This window comes from Phocoena phocoena, chromosome 6 (genome assembly GCF_963924675.1).
Source record: "Phocoena phocoena chromosome 6, mPhoPho1.1, whole genome shotgun sequence".
Lineage (NCBI taxonomy): Eukaryota > Metazoa > Chordata > Mammalia > Artiodactyla > Phocoenidae > Phocoena > Phocoena phocoena.
The window spans coordinates 96,334,846-96,361,424 of record NC_089224.1 but is presented as its reverse complement, the minus strand read 5'-3'; the positions used below and the strand labels follow the sequence as shown (position 1 = coordinate 96,361,424).

Sequence of the window (26,579 nt, the reverse complement as noted above, 5' to 3'; positions counted from 1 at the left end):
GGGCAGGTCATGAAAGGTTTTTCCAAGTAGCCTGAAGGGTTTAGACTATGATATAAGCAGATATAGCCACTGAATGGAGGCACTAGTCAGACTGGTTTCTACCACATGCCACAGGACATCCTTAAGCTTTCCTCTTTCTGTAACCCATCTTTTTGCAGGGCCCTCTATTCTTGTCCACTATCACCATCCCTAAGTTTCAAGACCTTGTTCCAATACCACCTCTTTCTCTAGGAAGCCTCCCAACCCCTAACTGGAAGGGATGACCTACTCCGGGTAGAGTGGGTATGGGTATCTGTGTAGGTGCACTGTAGAGCATCACATACAGTATAGCGTAACAATCAGGATGCTCTGGAACCAGCTTGCCCCAGTTCCAAGCCTGGCTTTACTGCGTACTCTCTACGCTCCAGTTTCCTTATCTGTCAGGTGGAAATAACAACATTTCTATGTCAAAAGATTATCTCAGGGTGGAATAATTTCATGGATACATTTAACTCACTCAGAAGAGTGACTGGCCCAAAGCCAGCGTTTAACCAGTCTTAGCCTTCGTTACGTGTTGTGGTCCCCGTACACACCCAACTGTAGGCTCAGTCAACTTTGGACTCATCAGAGAGTAGAAGTCAATGTCCTCCCCCTATAGACAGTCACCTCTATGACCGCATACTCTTTCCTCAGGCAATTGGTCAACACAAGCTAGAAATACGCTTTCCTCTCACAGGCAACCGTGCAGTAGAGGCAAGAACCTTAAACCATGATTTGGAAAAACTAGATCCTCTTCCTGGCTCCTCCGTCTTAATCCCTGGCTGACCTAGGGCAAGTGCCTTCTCCTTCCAGAACGTCAGTAGTCCCATCTGTGCAATGGGAACGAGCTCCTAGGAGACTCAAAAAGACAGAGGGCTTGGCAGCACTTAGCAAACTGGTGGTGCAAACGTGGTTTCCATCTCCCAGTCTGCAAGCCACACCACCCATATTCACTTTCACTTCCGGAAGAAGCACGCTCCCCAGACTGGCACGCCGGCAGGCCTCCAGTTCAGGGAGCAGGTATACGTTCATTGGCCCCTCCCACTTTCATTGGCCCCTCCCACTGACTTGATGAATTTATCTCCTCCTCCTCCGGGGACTTTCCTAACTTCCTTCTGTAAAGGAAGGAAGGCGCACATGAGTACACTGTATATATAAATATGCTTGGGAAAGCTTTCCTCTTCTTCTCTCCTTCTCTTTTTTTTTTTTCTTAAACCAAACTTGGTTTCTGTTGTAGGCGGTGCATTCCCTAGCAGGGTAGGGCGGGGCACAGTGCGCTGTGGAAAGTGGAGGGGGGAGGGCAGGGGGAGGAGTAGGCAGTGATTAATTCACCCACTGTGAGAGCTGGGCTTCTATTTAATGGGGGGGGTCTCTCTGCTCTGAAGGAGTTAGAGGCAACTCTAGGACCATCAGGGGCATGGCAGAGGATCTAGGGCCGGGCTTTGGGGAAAGAGCCAGTGTCGAAATGCTGACCGAGGACGGAGGCTACAGGCCCAAGGCCAGAGCTGGGCTAGCATCCAGGAGCAACAGTGCACGCTGCGCTCTGACCTGCTGCCTCGTGTTGCTCCCCATCCTGGCAGGACTCACCGCCTACCTGCTCCTTGGCCAGCTCCGGGCCCAAGGAGAGGCCTGTGTGTTTCAGGTAAGCAAGACTCCGCAGTGACCTGGGGGATTAGTAGACCCCCTGGGGCCACCTGGCCGCTATTGCAGCTCTGGACAGAGCTTCTTGCTCCATCATGGTCCCTGCTTCCATATGCAAAGGAAAGGTAGAATGTGAAAGGTGGAGAACTCCAATTTGGTTTTTATTCTCAGTATTTCTGGGGGATGAATTGTGCCTTTTTAGGTTTATATGGAAACAACCACAAGCCACTTATTTTAGATAATTATAATCATAGTGCACTGATAATTTGGGAACATTCATTTTCTTTTAAAAAAAAATAAAAAACTAAATTACAAAACTAATACATAGTCATTGAAAAAAGGTAGAAAACACAGATAAGGAAAAGAAGATAATTATCATTACCCATAACCGCACAGAGTGACCATTATTAGCATTTGGGGATATATAATTCCATAGTTTTTAATACGATGGGATCGTTTTGAGTCTCCTGTTATGGTTTTGTTTATTGTTAGTAAACTCACAGCAGCATGATGATACAGATGGTTGTATTGTATTCTTATGTATGTAGATGCTATAATTCAATCAACTCCCCTTTCTTGGGTTTAGAAATATTCTTTTTCGAAACTCAAGAAAGAATCTCCTACCTGATTATTTATCTCTCTGGTCTTGGTAGGGGTGGGGTGTCAGGGAGCTTAGTCAAAAAAGAATACAGGGTCTAGGGAAAACAATGGTGCAATGGTGGGCAGGTGCTGACAGGTGATGGGGAAAACATAGTTCTAGACTAGGAACTTCAAAAACCTTAAAACCTGAATGTGTCATTCAAGGGATACCCTTTAAAAAAAAACAAAAACAACTCTCCTACATAATCTCTGGTAGGCAATTTAACCTCGGTCCAAAGTATTAAATTCCAGAGGGGAAAACAGGTTTTTCAGTTGGTTTAATTGGAAACCTGTTTTCTAAGCACTGCTGGCAACTTCAAAGCAGAGACCATGAGCAAGCCATGGTTAATGTGTAACTTTCACCACCCATGAGGGTCAGCCAACAGACTGAGATTCAGACAGCAACATCCATGGCCACATGCCATCATTCAGGAAATGTAGAAATATGCAGACAACTGGAAATGCTGTTCATGTTACAGGAGAATGGGAGGGCATGGCGGTTCAGGCTGTGATGCCTAGACCACCATGGGGCTGGTTCCAACAAAGTCAAACTGCAGCGTGCAGTCAGCATTCTGGACTCAGTCCCTCTTTAGCCAGAAAGAGATGGCTGTTCTTGAATGAGGCATTAAGTGGCTTCCAGTAACCTGAGCTCTCCTGCGTTCTGATGAAAAACACTCCCTCTGCCCCAAACGATGTCTGAGATTGCCCATGTCGTGTTGATCTAGAAGTCCATCAGGTGCGATGCCACGGTACAGTGGAGGCCAGTGATGTGCTTAGGAAGAGAGTGTGAAGCACAAGCTGGCGCTGCCCAGGAAGCCCCTCGAGGGAAGGAGCTGCATGCCTGCCCTGTTGCAGGCACTCAAGAGATGCAAAGGCTGGGCTTCCCTGGTGGCGCAGTGGTTGAGAGTCCGCCTGCCGATGCAGGGGACACGGGTTCGTGCCCCAGTCCGGGAAGATCCCACATGCCGCGGAGCGGCTGGGCCCGTGAGCCATGGCTGCTGAGCCTGCGTGTCCGGAGCCTGTGCTCCACAACGGGAGAGGCCACAACAGTGAGAGGCCCACGTACCGGGAAAAAAAAAAAGAGATGCAAAGGCCAATACCCCATTCTGTCATGGGGACCTTTGGAGCTGTGGTTTGGCCAAGCTATATAACTTAGAAGAAAAAGAAAGGAAAATGGGGCTAAGGCTGGGGCACATGAAACAATGGGAGTACTGAAAAGAAACACATGGCCCATTCAAAGAAGAGATTTAAGTAAGAATGCTTAAAGAGTTCAAAGAAAGGTCAATTTACTGAGTGGCAGACAGATTAATGAGAACCGCAGGGCCGGAAGCATCCTGGGGTTACCAACAGTATGAAGCTGATCACCATCCCTTGGCCTGAAAAGGCAAATAGAGGGAAAAGTTTTAGAGGAACCCAAGGAGACCTAAAACGTAGGAGAGGGCCTGCCTGGAGGAGCTGAGGGTTGAGTTGAGGAAGGCCATCTGCCAAAGCAGCAGGGAGGGAACAGAAAGCAGCGAGGGAAAACTCTGACCAGTCTGCCCCCAGCCTCTCATCCCCTTGGCCAGACTCAATTGCAAGCCAGGCTCAAAAGAGTCAAGGAGCAAGTGTGCCAGGAGGTCAGTGAGGGCTCAGGGCGTAGAGTGGATCCGCAGGGGCTAACAGACAATAACCAGCTCAAAAGAGATGCAAGAAGATGGGATTCAAGTGGGAAAACCAGGTCACCGGGACAGCTTGGGGACATAACAATGAAATGTCAGGACTCTTAGTCATCTGAGTTTGACTCCCAGCTCCATAACCTCCAGCTGTGTAAATAAGCACATGGCTCTTTTTTCTGGGGAGTCTGTTTCTCTTTCTACCAAAAAAAGATACTAATATCAGTTCTCTGACAGCACTAATAAGGTATGTGCAGGAGCAGTTTATATGTTGGGAATGTGGGGAGAGCTACAAGTACGCGGGAACAGGACTCGACAGCACCATTTGTCATGCAGAGTTCGTCCAAAATTCTCCTTGTAATTGAAGTGACCATCTGTGTTAGGTAATTGGCTTTCTCCAGGGGAAAAACCAACTTCTAATTTCCTTATGGTAGTGTGGCAAATTGGAGCAAGGTGCCCACCTAAATTAGGCACCTGTCTTCCTACAGAAACTGGGAGGTGGGGGCATTACCTCTCCTGGTGTTCACATTTCAGAGAGATGCTCCCAGGTCACGGGGGCAGCGGGGGAAGAAAAGGCCTATCTGTTCTTCAAAAGGATTTAAATACATTTCAAAGCAAGAAGAAAGTACTTACAAGTTTTCTAACCTAAATGCTCTAAGAAAAAGGAAGGGAAAGAAATCTCGTCCCTTATTTTCAACAGGGGGAACTAAGCCTCTTATTTTTCATTTGCACTTGTTCTTATGATCTAGACCCCACAGTTAGTAAGACCTAGATCCAGAACTCAAACTCAGATCTGTCTCCCTCAAAGCCTGGAACATTCCACGAGCCCTGCAAATACAAAGCCCCACTGTGATCTGCCCGAGTGGACTCCCCCAGACTCACCTAGGGGCCAATAACCACCTTCGCCGCCACCTACACCCACTTCCCCCGTGTCCCAGCCTTGCTCCCCCCTCCTCTTCACCTCGCACACGCAGCCCCACAGTCCTCCTCTTCTGCCCACAGCCTTCATGACATCCATGGAATCTGAGGTTGTCTATGGAATGAGTTTTCCATTCCCACAGTGGCCAGGCAAAAGGCAATTCAATCCTAACACAAGAAAAATTGAGAGAGGAGAGTCACACAGACCTTCAGATACATTCACAGGCCTGAAGAGCTGGCTCGGCAGCAGCAGAGGATAAGCTGATGACAATGATGAATGACAATAATGACGACATGATATGAGCTCCCACCTCAGACTCGTAGAGAGCCCTCACAAACATGATCCCGCTGGATATTCACACCAACCCAGAGATGCAGTAAGACGGTGAGCAGTGGCATGTGGCAGACGAGGAACTCGGAGAGAGAGCGTCTGCGTGAGCACCAAGGTCACAGCGGGGAGGGACGGAGTCAAGTCTCAGTCGGCAAATCAGGTTTCTCTCGGCTTCCCTGTTGCCTCCCTTCCACCTCCTCCCCAACCACAGTCAAGCTCTCAATCAACGAAAATACTTTCCATCTGCCCTTTTTGTGGATGAATGAGGGGATCACCCTCATGTGTTGAGGAGGACAGGAAACAGGAGTATTCTGTGAAACAGGAAATTCTGTAAAGATGGGCCTGGTCTTGATTCTCCACACAGGAGCCAAAATTATTCTTTGGAAGCTTTCACTGCATTGTGTCACCTCTGTGGCTTCATCTTCTACCCCTTTCCCTTCTCTCCTGCCTCTGGCCTCTCAGCCACCCCGGCTTCCCTCAGTTCCCTCAGGACTCCAGTGCTCTCCTGTCCCCGGTCCTCAGCAGGGCCGTTCCCTCTGCCAGGGCTGCCCTAAGGGACTTCCTCATTCCATCCTTGTAGCAACCAGAGGAGGCCAGCATCCCTGAGAATCTTTTCTACTCTAATTTAGGAGGGAGTTGAGGCTTGAGAAGAGAAGGCTCAAAAGGACTTGAAAGGAAGAGAGTGAGCAAAGTACAGAAGCTCCCCGAGTTTCAGTCTTCCCATAATACCCACCCTACTGAAGTGCAGTGAGGATTCTAAGGAACCTCTATAAAGCCCCTCACAAGTGCTTGCAATATGGGCACTAGCTGGGTATTTGTCCCTTTCTTTCCCCTAAGTGGAAAAGCTCTTCACAGATTTATAGAAATTAAGAGATGGAAGTGCCCTTAGTCCCAGGGCCAGCAACTATGACCCATGGGCCAAATCTCACTCACTGCATGTTTTATAAATAAAGTTTTATTGAAACACAGCCACACCCACTTGCTTACGTACTGCCTTGGCTGTTTTCACACTAAACAGAGGAGTTAAGTATTTGTGACAGAGGCCATATGACCTGCAAAGTTAATATTTACTATGTGGCCCTTTACAGGAAAAGTTTGCTGACCCTTGATCTAGTCTAATCTCCTCGTTTTACACTTGAAGAAACCAAGGATCAGAGAAGGGAAGGAAAAGTTCAGGGTCACAGAGCAGGTTGAGGGCTGACCTAGAACTAGATACTATTTCTATGTTGCCTGGCCTCGTTCTACCAGAAAACAGGACCAACTCCTTTCTTGCTGGGTCCCTAGACCAGACTGTGGAAAAGCAACAGCAACTTGTGAGTAATGTTCCAGGATTTTATTAGCAGCAACAAAAACGGTCACCAGGACTGTTAAAAAATATTTTAAACTGGACTCTTCCTTCAGGGGTTGTGTAAGGAAAGATTCAACATGACAAACTTATTATCCAGTAAGTTGCAGAGCAGAAATCAAAATTAGATTTGAGAAGGTTGGGTTAACTGCCTTTAGGTGAAGTGACCATAAATATAGCATCGATTAAATATATCATGGTCCTTTCATGCAATGGAAAATTAAAATGAAGCATCTCTATGTGTGAGGATGGGGAATTTCTTGAAGATGTATATTAAGTGAAAAAATCAAAGTACATAACAGCATATAGAATGTGAAACACTTCATTTTCTGAAAAAATAATGCACATTAATATATATGAATGTATTTATAAAGGCACAGACTATCTCAGGAAGATGAACAAGGAGTCTGGTAACTCTGTTAGCATCCAGATGGGGAAACTGGGTGGCTGGGTAACAAGGGAAATGGGGACACATTTTTGAACCTATATCCTTTTGTACAAAATGTATATGTTACCTATACAGAAAAATACATATATATATATTATATTTTTAAAATACATACATATATATATATATATATATATATATATATATATATATATATATATATATAAAATAGAGAGAGAGCAACACAGTAAAATGTTTTAGGATCTTTAGACTCCTGGAGAATGCTAGATAGATTTGCAACGTGGAAAAACCATGGGTCAAAAGTTCAAACCCAGTTTGATTTCTGGCTTAGCCACTTCTTAGCCATGTTACCTAAGCTTCCTGGCCTCAGTTTTTTAATGTATGAAACAGAGATAATTAGAAATAAAACCCTTAAAGTAGCTGGCAGGGGGTGGAGGATTAGCAATTGTAACAGTTATGTCCTCGGAACTTCCCTGCTCATGGAAATTATGTCAAAGAGAACGAATTCTGCAGCTGCCCTGGAATCTGCCATCACCAGTCCAGAGAGCAGGTTCTGGCACTGGAGGGCTTTTCTTGGTCTCTGATATTTGTGAGCTATCCTCATGCCTCCTTCTGCACCCTGGTCTTGTACCCTCAACCCACGCTCCAATCCATCCTTTACCGGCTGCACTTGACCATGGCCTGGGCCTTCTTTTGGTCCTTAGTGGCATCCATTGCCTTCAGGACAGGTCCACCGCCCCCGCTCTGGCCCACAGGTCCCCAGAGGCCAGGCCTTTGTCTTCCCCGAGCACTGCTCCAGAACACAGGACTCTACGCTCCAGGCATAACCGAATGCACCACACTGGCTCAGCCCAAGCCCAGCACAGAACGGGGACTCAGCACTGTGCGATGAAGAGTCAGGGATGCCAAGGGAGGCACTGCTTCCCAGGGCTGCACCACTGTCAGTCTCTGTCCTTCCCTCCAAGTCCTACGTCTAGAATCATCTGCACACATTTTCCTCACCTCTCTTTGGTCCCCTCCAATCTCACTTTCGACCCTTCCCGAAAATCCACGCAAGGCTCCTAGTCCTTGTTCCCTGCACCTCCTTTCTCCTACACATTCCCCTGAGACGCCCTGGTTTCCATCCAGACCAGCAGGACCCCACAGTGAGGCCAGCTCAGGCTTCAGAGGTACACAGATTAGAAGGAAAGCCATGGCCCCACCACATCACAACTGTGGCCTCATAATAATTTATTATATATCAGACTCCATTCTAAGTTTTTTCATATTTAGCGTTTTGAGAAGAGTACATGAGATCATGATATAAAGTTCTTAATGTGAGGTCTGGCGTATAACACGTGTACTACGTGTTTACCGTTGGTACTTCATGCATCATCTCAGTTAATCCTTGAAACTGCACAATGAAGAAAGCACTACTGTTATCTCCACTTTAAAGAAGATGAATCTCAGGCTTAGAAAATCGAAACCACATGTCCAAAGTCACACAGAGTGTGACACTGGGATTCAAACCCACGTGTACGCCCCTCCTAACCACTACGCTAGTGTGCCTCTGAGTATAAACCCAGCAAATCATTCACTTGCTGGCGGTGGTCAGGGGGATTTAAAAATGACACCCTAGAAAATGCCCTTCACATAGTAAGTGCTCATAAATGCTAGTTCCCTTCCTCCCCTGGGGACACCTAGCTATCCCTGGCATACAGAGGCACTCACTAAGCATTCCCCGGTTGGAGAGAAGGATGGAGAGACGCACAAGGTACCTGACCTCCCTAAGTCATACTACCTGTCTACAAAATGGGGAGTGTAACACACTTTCTTCATAGCATTTTGCTGAGAATTCTGCAAGGAGAAGTCCGGAAAGCTATTGCCATAAGGTAGATGCTCCACAGACATTACTTCTCTACAGACTCCACATCTGAGTCTTTTATTTCACTCAAGCTATTCCCTCTGTTGGATGAGGACGGTAACGATAAGCCCCTTTGCAAAACACTGAGCACTCAGTGGCTGCCTCTGCTGTAGCCTCAGGGAGCCCTGGCACAGCTGGAGGAGAAGCCCAGCTCACTCCCAAGGTCAGGCCAGGGGCAAAGGGCAGAGAATCCAGAGAAGGTGAGGGTGCGCTGTCGAAATGAAATGAAGGGAGGGCAAGCGAGCAGGGAGAGTGAATCCCACACCTCCGCTGCAGCTCCTGGCTGGTGATTCCACGATCCATTCATTCCCCCTTTAAAATCAACACGCACATCGCTCAACCCCAGCTTCCTCATCTAACAGACCACAGGCAGCCCAGCAGCCGCAGCACCGTGGCTATAAGAGATCATCTCCCAGCCTGGTGTCCTTAAGGAGGCCCAGGAGCTGACAGCAGCAACAAGCATGGAGTATGAACGGGTGGAGGGATATCCCATTCCCTAAACTCCTGGAGACTGTGAAACGGCAGGAGTCCAGAAGCAAACTGTGGACTGAGGAGGCCCCTCCTGTTGGGAGAAGGGAGAAGCCGTCCAGAGCTCCGAAATGATCTCTGTGCCACTGGTCATAAAGAGACACACAGGTGGCTTCTGTTTACCACTACAGTGGTGGGACCAAGGGGAAGGTATATGGAACCAAAAACACATACCACAAGGATTGATTGAGCACAAACACAGAAGGAAAGTGAATTGGCTATCCACTCTATGCGTCTGGTCTTTCGTAGCCATCACAACAGTCCTGGGAGGAAAGAATCATTGTTTACTTTTTGTGTGTGTGTGTGTGGTATGCGGGCCTCTCACTGCTGTGGCCTCTCCCGCCGCGGAGCACAGGCCCCGGACGCGCAGGCCCAGCGGCCACGGCCCATGGGCCCAGCTGCTCCACGGCACGTGGGATCCTCCCAGACCGGAGCACAAACCCGCGTCCCCTGCATGGGCAGGCGGACTCCCAACCACTGCCCCACCAGGGAAGCCCCACTGTTTACTTTTATTGATGAGGAAACTTGAGTCTTACTGAGATTAAGTGACAACTAGGAAATAATAGAGCTGGGATTTCCACATCTGCTGGGCTGCAAACACCACATTCTTTGCTCTGTACCACTCTAAGTGTTGCATGTAAAGACCCGTCCAGTTAAAGACCTAAACGTAAGGCCAGACACTATAAAACGCTTCGATGAAAACACAGGCAAAACACTCTATGACATAAATCACAGCAAGTTCCTTTTTGACCCACCTCCTAGAGTAACGGAAATAAAAAGAAAAATAAACAAATGGGACCTAATGAAGCAAAAGCTTTTGCTCAGCAAAGGAAACCATAAGCAAGACGAAAAGACAACCCTCAGAATGGGAGAAAATATTTGCAAACGAAGCAATGGACAAAGGATTAATCCCCCAAATATACAAGCAGCTCATGCAGCTCAATATCAAAAAACAAACAACCCAATCCAAAAATGGGCAGAAGATCTAAATAGACATTCCTCCAAAGAAGATATACAGATGGCCAAGAGGCACATGAAAGAATGTTCAACATCACTAATCATTAGAGAAATGCAAACCAATACCACAATGAGGTATCACCTCACACCAGTCAGAATGACCATCATCAAAAAATCTACAAACAATAAATGCTGGAGAGGGTGTGGAGAAAAGGGAACCCTCCTGCACTGTTGGTGGGAATGTAAATTGATACAGCCACTATGGAGAACAGTGTGGAGGTTCCTTAAAAAACTAAAAATAGAACTGCCATATGACTCAGCAATCCCACTACTGGGCATATACCCTGAGAAAACCATAATTCGGAAAGAGTCATGTACCACAATGTTCACTGCAGCACTATTTACAATAGCCAAGACATGGAAGCAACCTAAATGTCCACTGACAGACGAATGGATAAAGAAGATGTGGCACATATATACAATGGAATATTATTCAGCCATAAAAAGGAATGAAATTGGGTTATTTGTAGTGAGGTGGATGGACCTAGAGTCTGTCATACAGAGTGAAGTCAGAAGGAAAAACAAATACCGTATGCTAACACATATATATGGAACCTAAAAAAACGGTACTGATGAACCTAGTGGCAGGGCAGGAATAAAGACAGATGTAGAAAATGGACTTAAGGACATGGGGGTGGGGAGGGAAGCTGGGATGAAGTGAGAGAGTAGCATTGACATAAATACACTACCAAATGTAAAATGGATGGCTAGTGGAAGCTGCTGCATAGCACAGGAAGATCAACCAGATACTTTGTGATGACCTAGAGGGGTGGGATAGGGAGGGTGGGAGGGAGGCTCAAGAGGGAGGGGATATGGGGATATATGTATACATATAGCTGATTCACTTCGTCGTACAGCAGAAACTAACACAACATTGTAAAACAATTATACTCCAATAAAGATCTGGGGGAAGAAAACAACAACACCGTCCAGTGCACCGTAGAGGAGGATGAAATGAAACAACCTTGGAATCAAACACGTCCAGGTTGGATTTATCCTTGTGCAAGTACAAACAGGAAATTGCAAGAGGAAAAGGCAAAGGCAAATGTCTGTGTATTTCTCCTAGAAGTGCTGGGAGGATGTTATGGATCATAAAATATTTATGCCTTTGCAATTGTGGCATTTATGACGGCAAGAAATAGCTATCTCTTCCTGTTTATGAATATAGTAGAGAGTGAGTACAGAATATGGGAGAAAGGCTAAATGGGTCATTAGTTAAAATACGCTCACGGGATTTTTCTGGGGAAATGCCAATAAGAGAATCTCAAAGACCGCATCGCTTCAGGCTCATCCATTATGTAGTCAGCTAATGTTTATGGGGCTCCTGATATGTGCCAGTCTGTACTTGGTCTAAAGGTTTAGCTCCCAGGCCTTTCATGTACTCTTTGCCTTTGGCTTACAAAGACTATAATCAGGTGATAACCTCTTCTGAGAGCAGCTGGAGTACTTACTAGCTGAGAAGCCCACACAAACACCAGAAGGACCTGGCACAGGGAAACCCTCAGCTAGACAGTAGTCTCCTCCTTCCCTCCATCCTTCTTTGTTCCCTGTTGGAAGTATTAGAGAATCCCGAAAATGCTTAAAGTAATAGGTCATGGTTAGTTTGAGTTAGGGTTTACCAATCTATATGCAGTCACCCCCCCCAAAAAAAAGCAAGAAGAAAAAAGGAAATAAAATCAAGTGAGACTGAAAATTCCCTGACCTATAAGAACTAAGGGGTGAAAAGCACCAGCTTACTTTGCTCGGGCTAATAAATACCAGGGTGGCAGGCAACCCACGCTCCCACTAATATGTATGCCCATCGGCAGACACATTTGCCTTTTCTGGCTCTGATTCTGGCCAACTGTCACAACTCTCAACAAACATTTCTAGAGCCATGGCTATGCTCCAAGCAGAGCCTGATGAAAAACTCTGGAGGCCCCAGTACTAAAAGATTATGGCTACCCACCTCTACATAATCACGTTTTTAAATTTAAACAAAAACTCAAAACTCTGCATGTATTCTAAAACTAAAGGGTCTCTTTCCTAGTTTTTTTAATTGTAAAACTCTGGCTACAGTCACTGAAGCTGAATTTTACTCCATCTTCTGCTCTGTTTTCTGCCTGTCTTACTGGTGCCTGAGCATCAGTGTATTTTGCCAAATGGATAATCCAGTGGGAGTGCCAGGCACTGTCTGAGGTGCTACAAATATAGTGGTGAGCAAGACAGGCAGAATTCTACAGGCAGCTGGAATTCTGCTAGAGAGAGAAAATCAATAGCATACAAATAAGTCATATCACTTGAGGGAGTAATAAATGCTCCGAACGGGAAATAAAATTGGACCCTGGTTCTCAGCCAGTGATTTGAGAAGGTATTTAAGGGGAAATAAATCACATTCCTCAGGGGTGTTCTTGGACTCCATGTCTATTCAGATTTGGAAGCTAATGTTGCAGTGACCAGCATCTCTCGGGAGCCATCATCTCCTTGGTATCCCAGAATAATCAGAAGTGATGGACATGAGTCAGAGTTGGAAGACAGTAAGCCATTTATTGACTTTTTTTATAAGCAACCATCTTGAGAGCAGGCATTGAGCCAGCTCACATGCATAAACCTTCCCTCAAAGACCTACTAGCTCATCCTCTCAAATCTCCTCTTCATTCATTCCTGCTTATCACAATAATCTTCCTCCCATGATAAACAGAGGGATTATTAAGAGAAACAGCAATGGAAGCCTTTAGATGTTGTTCTTGGAAACAGGGTCCCAGCTGATGTTCTTCGTGGAGACTCTTGGAATGTTGTGTTCTTCAAACCTGCCAACGGGCACTATCTTAGCCTCCAGATGTTTAGTAGTATTCCGGGTGGGCCACTTAAAACCCACACACATCCATCCATATATGAAAATAAAATGTGTCCAAGTTACAGAAATCCAGCAGAGCAAATAAGGAAATGTGTTCACTCTCAAATTCTTGCTAATGACAATGGGACTCTGAGCCAGAAGAAATGCTCCAGACTCTTAGCTGAGGGTCTGCTTAGACAAAAATAAGTAGGATGTTCAAGAAGGTTTCTCATCAGAGAACTAAATGAAGTAGAAGGCGGCCAACCAAGGCAGCCATTTCCTACACAAGGGGATGCAACCAGGCTCTTCCAAATTCTTTTTGAGAGTTCACCTTCAGTCTTCTGCCTTGCCAAAGGATCGAGTCCTTTGTCAGCTCTGTCAATAGCAAGTAAGGAAACAGTCTACAGAATAAGGCCATTTCTAGGCTGCTTCTCCCCCTCCCAAGCTCATCAACGTTATTGATGCTGGATAAGTAGTCATGTCGATTGGTTTAGGTTTTCAAAGACTATGGTACTCATGACCCTATGCTAAAAGCGTATAATATATTCACTTGGCAGCAGCAATGCTTGCAGTTTCCCAACTGCTCCTGTGCTCTGTTGGGCCTCCTTACTCTTGCACAAGCTTTTAGCCTTGTCTGAAATGGTCATTATCTTTACTACCTGGTTAATACTTGTGAGTATTATATACCTGTGAGTATATATAAGATGCAGTTCAGGTGTAATCCCCCCTGATTCTCCCACTTCTGGGCCAGGTTCCTGTTTTCTGGTCTCTGTGTTTCCCCCACTGTCAGAGTGCAGGGAACCACTAGTACTTATCCATCCACCTCAGCGGATGAGGGGCTTGCCTGGAAGTTATAAGGAGCAATGGCTGAGGGCTTGGGATTCTGGAGCCAGTTGACCTGGGTTAAAATCCTGCTCCTCCGCTTTCCAGGTATAAGACACTGGGCAAGTTTCTTAATGTCCTAAGCCTAATTTTCAGTATGAGGATATAAATAGCATCCATCGTGGAGAGTCACTGCCAGGCTGAAGGACATAATGCACGTGAAGGGCTTAGCACGGCCCAGTGCCACTACTCAGTGAATAAATGGTAGCTACATTTACTGCCTTTTTCATGTCCCTTGAATCACTCACCGTGGCTGCCTCTCATGGCTGGAGTACAGAGAACTTGGAGAAGGATAAATAGTAGGTACCAAGACTGGGATGGCAGTTGGCACTTTGAATGCCAACGTAAGTATTTGGGACTGTGTTAAAGGTTATGGGGAGCCACTGAAGGTTTATGAACAGAGACGTGTCTCACAGTGATGCTTTAGAAAAAGCCCTCTGAAGGCAGGCTAAGAGATGGGTTCAAGAAAAGGAGGAACCAGGTGGAGGAAGCTCTGTTAGGAGCCTATGGGAAGAATCCCGGAGAGCAGTGTGCTGAGGCCTGGGGTAGAGGCATGAATGAGAAAAACTCCAAAATAGAAATGACAGCTTGGGTTTGCGGAAGAAGAAAGAAAGAAATTTCAGGCTTGGTAACTGAGGAGAGGCAGTAGTGTTGCCATCAACAGAATTAGGAAGTGGAAAAAAGAGCACTGGAAAGGGGAGAAAGTCAGTTAGGCATTCAAAGACAAGATCTCTGCCTTCAAGAGGGCTTCCAATAGAGGTTAGGTAACATGTCTTGGAGTAAAAAGACCCTGGTGGTCTGGGCTCTAATAAGATCACTGTTATCACAGGACTGCTCACAGACCTAGACTCACCAACGACACAGCTGCATCCACACAACCACACATGCATGTAGAGAATCCATGCACACAACACCAGACCATAGACACACGAAGACACACAGATGCAAAAACACACTGACTCATACTCTCTTCCACTGATGAAGCTGTCTTCTCTCATACTCACATGGACATACAATTTCTCATTCACAAGTACACGCACACAAACACACATGAATTTTAAGATGTAAAATGACAAGTGTTCATGGTGACATGAGGATCAGTGGTCTTGGGGACCGTGTAGTTATGAGGATCAAATCAGAAGACTCTGGGTTGAGTCAAAATTGTATCAGAGAAGAGAACATTGGAAAATGTAAGAGAGCGATGTCATTCCTAAACTAAGAGCTTGGTTTTGCTCCTGAGTTTATATGCAGGTCTTGTGAATGGTGGTTCTTCATTTTCCATGCATTCTTTGCATTGACTCATACATTTTCTTCATCTCAAATCTGGGAGTTATCTATCGCTGGGGTTGTAATTATCCCCATTTTTCAAATGATGACACCAAAACTCAGAGCGGAAGTGTCTTGCTCAAGATTATATTGTTAATAAATGGTGGAACCAGGATTCAAATTCAGGTCTGTCTACCCCCAAAGCAGTTACTCTTTAACTACCATGTGGTATCTGAAATGGCTCACAAACTAGGGTTGCAAGAATAAAAAAGTCTTCATATATCGCATGGAAACAAGGCAGAATTGTGGAGGCTGATGAGAAAGACAGCATAGTCATTATTTCTTTTTTGGTATCACTTTTTGCAACAGTTCCAATTTTTAAATTGTGCTGAAGAAAAGAAAATAAAGCAAGTGAGGCTATTTGTTCAAATAAAAGAAGAAATGATAAGATGACAGAGTGCCCTAGAATGGAACAGGAAAAGCTCTCAGGACAAAACTTTAAAGTTGAGCTTCAGAGACAAGCATAGGAGAGAGAAAGGTCATTGGGGTGCTGGAAGATGAAAGAAGAGAGCTTGGGTGCAAGATTCCCATCAACCCAATATTCTCATTCCCATTTCCCTTATCTCTGAGTACTGAGGCTGGGTAGCAGCAGCATCTTAAACACGCCCATAACATGGGCAGCTGCATGGGTATGGGGTCAAAAGGACCACAAGATAATATGAACCATATCTTTCTTTCCCAATAGACTCCAAAAGGACAGGAGCTTGGACCTTCACATCAGCGATCTTGTAAGTGTGTTCATATTTTATGCCTTTTCTTGTGGGGAACAAGCACATTTCTCATAGTCTGATACATGGGAAGTTAAGATGCAGACCCAGAGGAAAAGAGAGGCTCCTCCACAGTCACTAAGAAGGCAAAATGGTGCCATGGCCAAGTGCATGGCCTGTGGAGCTGACAGCCTTTAGGCAAATAATTTCACCTTTCTCTGTCTCAGTTTACTCACCAATAAAAGTGGTTATAATAGTACTTACCTCCCAGGGTTAGTGTGGATTAAATTAGTTAATTCCTTTAAAGATATTAGAACAATACCTAGCACATCAAAAGTATGCAATAATTTTTCCTTTTATCATCAATAACATCATCTTTATCACTGTAGTTAGAACACAGTTGTCCAGTATAATCATCTCTGAGAACCAAAAGGAAATGCTGAGGCCTTCTGGAGAACTGATAGGGAAACAGAGGTCCAGAGAGGGAAAGGGATTTACCAAGGTCATATAGCTACAGAGTAGTCCCCACCTAGTTCTGTTAGGACATCCAGATGGCTCAGTGGATATGGTTAAAGGGACTATGAAGAAGGCAAAAGGCCAACCAGCTCCCACAGAACCAACAGAAGCAAAGGAGAGGCGAGGTGAGCTTTGCTAAACACCAAGCATGTGCCAGGAATCGCTCTGAGCACCCATGATCCATGGGAGGAATTGATGTACCCGTGGTAGATACGAGAAAGCAGAGTCTCAGACAGGATGGATAATTTGTCCAAAGTCATGGGGCCAAGGTTCATTTGTGTTCAAGATTATTTCTCCTGAGGCTGCCTTGTCCCTGCCCACCCCCAAAAAAGACCTGGACCAAACTGCAGGAGAGGAATGTTTCTCTCCAGCTGCAGGCACCACGCAGCTCACCAAAGGCTGTCTTCACTCCAATCACCCTCTGACTCATAGAAAGCATTTTTCTCCTTTCCTTACAGACGCACCTCCTGGAGCCGGTGGGGATAAGCCAAGGGCACACCTGACAGGTAATCCTTCTGGGTGTGTTTTCCAGGAGACTACGGGCCCTGGGCTTGAGGTTTCTTTCAGTGTTTGCCAAAACTCATTCTTGTAGCTTTAAACTGGAAACCACACCCTTTGGTAACAGACTCCTCCTCTCAGTCAGGGTCTTCAGATGTCTTCCTCCCTCAAAGTGTCCAAAGCCCCATGTTTCTTGGGCATTTTCTTCCAGACTCTATCAGCTCTCTTCCATATCTACTGTTTCTCTTTCATTCTCACACTCAATCATTCAGAAATGGCTTTCCTCAGATTCAGAGATTCATGTAATTTTGAATCTAGTCAAAGATGAAAGCTCCCCTAAGCCAATTTATTGAGTCCATTCAAGAAGTTATTGGACACTTACATTCAGGTAGGTATTTCTAAAGAATTTTCATTGATGTAAAGAGATTAAGAGCAGTCTCTTAACATCACCGGTTGGCCAGATTCCCAAGTCTAGTGTCAAAATTCCTGACACCTCACATCTGGAGTCACATATACCTCTATGACTCCAGAGAAAAGAGCAAGACAGTGCAGAAATACGTGTTAAAAATCCATTGATACTACATATAAAATAGATAACTAATGAGAACCTACTGTATAGCTCAGGGAACTCTACTCAGTGCTCTGTGGTGACCTAAATGGGAAGGAATCCAACAAAGAGGGGATATATGTATACGTATAGCTGATTCACTTTGCTGTACACTAGAAACTAACACAATATTGTAAAGCAACCATACTCCAACACAAATTTTAAAATAAATAAATAAACTTTGCTGAATCCATTGAAAAACTAGAAAGTTAAAAAATAAGCATATTCTTCTGATCTGTAAGAAAACCTGCAACCCACAAGGGGATATCCTTGTGGCCCACAACACCTGTCTTAACGTTTGACCAAGAGGGAACTGCGGTGAGTCCTGAGTGAGGATTAGGACCAGGGAGATGCCAGTCACCATCACTTACCACTTGCCTCTAAGAATGGAGGTTATTGAACAGGCTGGGCAGGAAAATCCTAGAAACTGAGTATGGAGATGCCAACCCTCTTCCTATTGAATGGGGGGAGTGGAAACGAGGAAAGGAATCTAGGTTCTACTGAGCTTTTAATATGTACCAAGCACTGTGGTAGGCAGTTTACATCCAGGATCTCTTTTAATCTGCATATCAGTAAAACAGGATGGGGAAACTAAGGCTCAGACAACTAAATTCACTTATCCCAAGTCACAGGACTAGGAGGGTTGAGATCTGAGACTGACTCCAACTGTTTCCATTACAAATACTTCCTACTCAATCTCCTACTTGCTGCTGTGTTGGCCTAATTGCATACCAAGTTAATAGAACTTGCTTTGTCTAGAAAATACATGATTTTTGCTTTTAATCATCTGAGATGAATTTGTTAAATCTATTGCATCACCCACAAAGAAGGAGTAGAGACTATAAGAGGTGACTAATAAAAATGCCCTTTACAGATTTTGCAAAGAAGCAACAGAGCTCTCCAGGGGCCACTTAGTGCAGGGGCCAGGGGAGACACACATTCTGAAAATGTGTCATAATTGCAAAAGAAGCCATAGTCTAGTCAGCAATGGGAAAGACACTTTAGAAAAATCCAGGAACCAGGTTTTTGGTCAATTACCAGGTAAGAAGTTTGCTGAACACTTACTTAAATATGACCTATCCCAAAACTATGGCCAGCGGTGCATGATGGTAATTGCTATGGATTTCAAAAGCGGTTGTAGGAAATTAAAATGTGTTTTAATTTTTTCTGAAAAGTACTAGTTTTATTGCAGGTTATCTTATTTGAAATCAATGGTGTGATTCTATTCATTTTTTTCTGCTATAGATATAACCTCATAAAAAGCATTCATTCATATGTTCTATATAACATATACTTGTAAATAATGCAAACATAAAAACATATAAAAATATATTAAATGAAACAGGCTTATTTTTTAATCTGTCAAAATGAAAGATGTTAGTTTATTTGAGGAAAGAAAATAAATATGTATTGAGTAACACTGTATCCAGCCTTCATGATAGATATGTCCATGTCTCTTTCACTCATTTGATCTTCAGAAAAACACTATAAGGGAGCTTTGTCTCCAGTTCACAGACAGGAAAATGAGACTCAGAGAGAAGAACCTACATGATACAGAGTCGGAAGCCCGGAGCCCCAGTCCCTTTCACTCCACAACTCAATTATATTTTGTCTTACATTTTGGCCCTCTTGATGTGGAAGAAGCATTTACAAAATCTTCTGGATCTCTGGTGTTCTGCATGCTAATTTTTTATTAATTACTGCCTGTGTTTCATGTGGCTTTGGACCATGCACTGGAAGGGAGTAACAAGGAACATGACTCTCTCTCTCTGCAATGCCCTCTTTCTGTAGCAGAGCATTTCTGAAACCAGAAGCCTAACAAAAGTAAATGTAGTTTAGAGGATATTCCTAATTCCACATTTAAAAAAAAAAATTAACCATCTCTTAATCCTTTCCACAGGTATTATTATCTCCTTTTCCTTTCCTTTTTTTTTTCTTATTTGTTTGTTTTTTAAGGAAAGGTACATCAAAAAAGCAAATCTTCGCTTAGTAAAGAAATACTTTAAGCAAAAGGATTATCACAAGGTGGGGAAGTAGGGGAGGTGAGGAACTACTGCAGTCAGGAGAACCTCTGACCATAAAGTCTGCAAGTGTCTCAAGAGTTAGGCAAAAAGGGTTTTTCTTTTACAGAGAGGAGGACCCAAAGCTGAAATGAACCAGGTGTGGGGAAGTGGGATGAAAGGTTGGCTTGATAGGCTCAGAGAATGGTTTACCCTGAGGCCAGCCTATTTTCAGGAGGCTGGTTCAGGTTGAGGGTCAGGTTGAAGGTGGGCCGAAGTTCAGGGGCCTGGAGGAAGGAGAGAAACTTAACTAAAGGTTGGTTAAAAAACATTTTGTTCTGATGAATCAGTGAGGACAAAACAGTCCAGCTAATCACTTATGAAGCAAAGAATGGGAATTGGGAGGGTCTGGTGTCTGGCCTTGGCACAGGTAAACAAGGGAGGTCATCCATCAGTTTTATCTAAGTCACTGGGGAAGAGGAGTTCTTTGTTGTAAGCTGTTTTCCAAAACACAGAGGAGTAAGGAGATTTTTTAACCTTAACTCTTTTCCGTGATCACAGGGCTCAGGAAAAAATTCAAAATTTTCGAATAAGAAAACTCAGGCTCAGAGAGGCAAAGCAATTTGCTTGAGGTCACCTACCTAAGATGCTACTCTCTGAACAGATGTGTTATGTCCACTCACATATCCTCTACTCATTCCTCCTCAAGGAACTTGTTAGCTGTTGGTTTTATCCAATCTCTTTACTCTTTGAAAATGATTTAAGACTCTTTTTAGAAAATTCCACAGGTTCTGACACAAGCAAATGAAACCTCCCTCTTGTCTTTGCAGTTGTGAGACAAACTCCCACGCAGTCCTTGAAAAATCAGTTCCCAGCTCTGCATTGGGAACATGAACTTGGCTTGGCCTTCACCAAGAACCGGATGAACTACACCAACAAATTTCTGGTGATCCCAGAGTCGGGAGACTACTTTGTTTACTCCCAGGTCACATTCCGAGGGACCACATCCGAGTGTGGTGAAATCAGCCAAGGGAGCCGACTAAACAAGCCAGACTCAATCATCATGGTCATCACCAAGGTAACGGACAGCTACCCTGAGCCAACCCAGCTCCTAATGGGGACCAAGTCAGTGTGTGAAATAGGCGGCAACTGGTTCCAGCCTATCTACCTAGGGGCCATGTTCTTCCTGAATGAAGGGGACAAGCTGATGGTGAACGTCAGTGACATCTCTTTGGTGGATTACACAAAAGAAGATAAAACCTTCTTCGGAGCCTTCTTGCTATAGTGGCAAGGCAGATGTCATTGTGTGAAGGTCCTCTGCCTCTCAGCTCCTAATTTTCCTCATTCATATGTAATTATAACTGGAAGGTTTTTTTTGAACATCCATAGAGACAGTGGTTAAGCCATGAAATTTAGGGGCCCAAAGTTCACACTTTATGTGCCTTACTGATGAGAATACTAACTGGAAAAAGGCATAAGAGAACAGACCTATTATCATGGTTTCTTGGAAGAGTGGTGAGTTTCTAAACATTAAAACACTGATTACCAGATGAATGGAACATTTCCACGCCTTCCTACTACACATTTATCACCAGAGGGCCCAGATACTGTTCAATTTTATTATGAAGCATTTGCTTCGGTTCAGGAACCTTGAAAACAAAACCTAATGCCCTAGAAAACAGTGTAAACCCTTGAGAGGCAAAATCCTACGTCAGTTCCTCTAAACACATACTTTAATGCCTTGCCTACCAAAATGAAGAGAGCTGATATTTCTCATAAATGTTCTCAAAAAAAGAAACTGATTTTCACGCCATCTATGGCAAGTGAGAAAAACTACCTTTCTCTTTACTATGTACACATGCATCAAAACAAGCAAGTGTGAGTTCCCACATGTGTATGTCGAAATACATACAACAATAGCATCTATTCAGAACAGTGTTCTTGAGCGCCTTTTATGTGTGTGCTACCTTAACCCAAATGACACTATGAAGACTTGAGACAGACTCTACCCAAATGTATACGAATACCACTAGACGGCTTCTGGTCAAATATCGCTCTACATATTCCAAGGACTAATTCTAAGTTCTAACAAATCAGACACTGTTACAGAAGATTTCTGAAGCTCTCCTGACTGTGTAATATAACCAGCTGGTTAGGTCACTCAAAAAACTTGAAGACAGAGTTCTAGCTAACAGACCAATTATGTAACAAACTTAACTGATGCCAAGAGACAATGGACTTTTTCCCTGGGGGCGGGGGGGGGGGGGAATATCAGTCACCAAATCTGGAGATGTTAACCGAGATCTGCTCTGAGGTTTGATTCACAACTTTATATGCAGAGCGTTATATGGGTATTTTTCTCTTAAAATATTCAAAGGGATTTAAATGTGGAATTGGCTAATCAGCCCAGCCAAGGCATCTTTCCTGAAGAAGAGGCTGAACATTGAGAAGGTCCTTCCATTGCTTCAATGAGTTCATATCCTCTAATCTGTATGAATTTTCTGCACTCATATGTCAAGGGTTGGAGAGGCATTTCTGCTCTCTTAGCCTCTGTTGACTTGTCTGTAAAGGAGGAATCCACCAATCTGTTTCCCAGGATCAAATGAGCTCATGGGGATGAAACATGCTAACTTCGAGCATTCTGTGAAGTCTGAGAGCATGTCAGTGTGACATGCGGAGTGATCTCCAGCACCTTGGTCTCTATAATAAATGTTCCCTATTGTGAGAGACCTCACAGGTTGGTCTGAAAGCAAATTTGGCAATGACATCACTCTTACTTACTCTTTTCACCAGGAGACTACAGCGGCAGAGACATGCATTATGGGGTTCCTGAACATGATGACTGGTGTAGCAGTACTTGATCAATATCTGTTGAGTTATAATTAAATAAAAATTAACTTTTAATTTCTGAGTTGGGAGGTTAAGGTTCTAAAGCCCTCAGCTTCTCAAAACAGCGCAGGCCCAGCATGAGCACAGAGCAGGGCACGGTCACCTCCACCTGGTTCAGAAGTGACTTCACAAGGGGAGTGAAGCCTGAGTGACTCCTGAAAGGAGGTGGGCAGGCAGCGGATGGCCTCAGGGAAAGGGCATCTCAGACTAATTACCCTTTACTTAACGCAGAAAGGAAAGGTTTCTCAGTAACTACAAACCTAGCTTGATGAGAGAATGTTTCCTCAACTGGCTCCTAGAACAGTATTTATTGTTAAATCAGGAATGCTTTATCAATGACTCCAGTCTGGCTCCAAGATCAGAACTAACACCCTATTAGGGAAAGAAAATGCTCTGCCTGCATCCCCACGCGCACACCCAGCAACCTGGGATATGGCAAAGGATCTGCATGCATAAGAGTCCAGAGTCCCCTCCACTGAAAGGAACCCCTATACCAAGGGCCCTCAAACCTTCCCTCTCTTCCAAAGGGCATCTGGAAGTTTATCCAACAAATAGGAATTTCCTACTATCCTAGAAGACTTGAGGCTTTGGAAAAATCCCTGCCACACATTTGTTCTGCTCCTGTCACAAGCTTGTTTATTGAAGATTGTATTGTGCTCAAGTCTTCACTGCTGAATTTGTTAAATTCTCTCTGATATTTCTTTTACTGTTCAGATAGGCCCAGCCAGACGTTCCTAGTGGAACTCAAGTCAGAACTTCTGTTTCCTAGGCATGATGTCCATAGCAAAACTTAGCATACTACTTGGGAGAGTGAGGTGGGAGAATGCTTTTTAAGAATGTGATGGTCCCCTAAAAGGAGTAAATGGGGTGCATCCAAAGATTTGGAAGGGAAAAAGGCGCATGCTTATGTGCTTTAGAAAATAGTTAATTTAGGGAGAAAATGTTTTACCGATTCCATGTCTCTGAAAAGGCTGAATTCAAATCAATTCCACAAACACTTACTGAGTACCTACTTGCCCTGGGGATACAAAGATAAATTATTTTAGTCTCAGACATATTCATTCTAACCGCTTAGCACCTCCATTGTCTGCAGATCCTTTAATTTATTTTGGTTGTATTAGCTAATTAATTAGCTAACTTTAGACACATGGATATTTTCTCATTACAAAAATGGGTGCCATCTGATGAAGGATGATCATTAACAAAATGACTTGTGTTTACTCTAAGTGTTTTTTTAAATAGCTATTCAAGGATAGTTCTCCATAAATAAAAGGGGGGAAAATAAAGGTACTTTCTGTGCTAAAATCCATTATTTAAGCCACATGTAGAGAAAGGTTTATTATCTCCTAGACTAGAGTTTGGCCATCAACACCCACGAAAATATTAGAACTTTATGGATAACCCAGATGTTTTGAAAAGCCTGTGTTTCTCAGCCAATACAGAAGCCATGATCAAAATGCATGGAGTCACTAGTATTTTGACCCTGGTTTAGATCTATTTGGAACAAAATTGCTTAAGCTACTAAAATTCCTAGATTTTTTTGACTAACATAATGTAGAATGTGAAAAAGTACACTTTCACATCCAGAAAGGTGTCTGGTTCAGTTCAATAACTAGGCATGCCAGAGCCCTTGCCTCTATTTCAGTCTAGGCTATGTCACCGCAGAGGAAATTCCACCTCTGCGATCGTCAATAACCCCTCTGGCTTATAAAAGTTCAATTAGCTCACTGTGCGCACGGCAGGTCTGTTGCCAAGTTTCTCTCGCAAGGTATTTTCCCAAGTCCTCTCCCTGTCGTGTTTCCATGATTGTGACACTGGGGATTAATTCTTCAGCACAGGGCTCTTTACACGCTACACCTTGCAAAACACATGCAGAAGCCACTTGCCTCAAGACTTCTTACTCTCCCAGGACCCAGAGTCCTGGAAGTATTCTGCCATGTTTAGGAGAAATTTTTTAAACGATGTACCGCTGTCCTGGATATTAAGAGCTATTGCATCACACTGGCAGCTGGGCCTGGGAAGAATTCAGTGGACTATTAACCCCTGAATGCTTTTGCTCCAGCAGTGAGAGAGTGAGGGTCAGAGTAGTCACATCTATGCCCTGCTCCACTCTGTTAACCATATTTACAACTTTCCAAGCTCTGACACACATTTACCCCCTGCCATCCATTCCATCACCCATTTTAAGAAGAAAATACCATACCAGCTCAGACAGGACTTACTTGTTCAGGACTACACAATGGGTTAATGGTGATCTAGAGCTAGGATCCTGTTCCCCTGAATCATAATCCTAGGCTCACCCAATTACCCTCTGCTCTTATTAAATAGTAATTAATAATAACTGGAGGAGAAATTGGAGGAAGACATGAGAAATATTATCAAATATCTATGGGGTGACGTAGAAAGGGGGAAGAAATTTCTTCCATGTCTCCCTAGAGGAAAAAGCTAGGGCTAGTAAGTTGAAGTTACAGGGTTACCATTTCTGGCTTGATATCCAAATGAACTTTCCACCCCAAAATAGAATGTCCCCAGATAGTGATTGCTCGGTCCCAGAAGACATTCAAGCAAATCTCAAGGCTTTTGTAGAAACCATTCCTTCATTGAGGTGAGAGAAAGGATTGAGCCAAAGGATTTCTGAGGTCTTTTCCAAATCTTTGATTACATGGTCATTTTTCAATTGACTTCTGCGTGTTCTATTTGATCATTAAGAACCTGGCAGGTCTTGTCAAGAGTTCAGGACTTCTAGCCTAGAAGTGGTTGCCATTTCCCACTTGTTCAGAGATTGTCCAACACAAGTGACTCTGAGATGTTGACCAACAGAGCACGTCATGGAATTTTAGAGCTGACGGGATCTGCAGAGCTTATCTGCTCCAAGTTCCATCATTTTAAGGATGAAGGAAGCAAGGCTCAGAAAGGTGACGTAAATGGCCCAATGCCAGACAGTAGCTAGTAGCAGTGTGAGGCTAGAATGCATATCTCCTGACACCCAGCCCAGCAATCTTTCCATGTCATCCACGACTCAGTTATTTTCTTGAGCATATGTCACATGGCAGCACTTACCTAGATGCTGGAGAGCCAAGGCAAGAGGGAGTATGACAGGCAAGTCCCACCACCATGTTGCATATGCATTCAGGAGGAAGGAGACACACAATGCTGAGTAAATAAAGTAGCTGAACTTAATCAGATGACTTTATTTATAAAGTCATTAAAATATGTAACTTCCCCCCTTTTGTTTCAGGGGTGAAAAGATTAAACAAGTATAGGTGTTTATGTGGTTTTAATGATAAGCCCCATGTGCTTTTACTGATTTTATGTTTTATGTTAAAACATCACAAACCCGAGGTAAACTGCATATTGTATGTTGTTGGATATGTATTTAACTGATATGAGCGCCCTGTCTTCCAGCACTACTGTATGAATTCCAATCACTGTGAATGAAATGTTGTACGTGTTTGAAGTATTTAATAGATGTAACTTAATAAATTGGCATTGAAAGCTGCAGAATTTTAGTAATTAGATCAATTCTTTTGTCCATCTGCTCATTTATTTTTCTTTCTAGATTAAGGTCTAAGGATAACCTCTTGGGGTTTTAAAATGCCTCTAGTTCTCCATGTATTTGAATTCAAAATGGCAACTGATTTTCACAGGTCATAATAAATCCTATGACAAACTGACTATGAAACCCCACAGATTGTGCCACTCTGGTCAGATGAGGGAAAGGAAGAGAAGGAGGGAATATACTTAGTTCCTTTTATGAATTAGGAGACTCTGTGGTTAAGTGGCTTAAACTCACAGCAAACAACCCTAAAAAAAGAGAAAGAAAGGCCAGAGAGAGTCATATTAGTACTTGATGGAGCCAGAATTTGGACCCAGGTCTCTCTGAAACTATACGTGCTGCCACTCATGAAATGGCAATCAGCAAGAATTAAAAGGGTTCA

The 26,579-nt window shown here is 43.9% G+C and overlaps 1 protein-coding gene across 1 annotated transcript; it reads left to right on the top strand.

Annotated features, from left to right (window-relative positions):
- Positions 1-1,435: 1,435 nt before the first annotated feature.
- TNFSF15 (TNF superfamily member 15) lies at positions 1,436-21,494 on the top strand. Its single transcript, XM_065879511.1, has 4 exons — positions 1,436-1,660; positions 16,110-16,152; positions 17,106-17,153; positions 20,583-21,494. Exons 1-4 carry the CDS (start codon positions 1,436-1,438, stop codon positions 21,035-21,037), a joined length of 771 nt encoding a protein of 256 aa, XP_065735583.1. The 3' UTR covers positions 21,038-21,494.
- Positions 21,495-26,579: the final 5,085 nt, after the last annotated feature.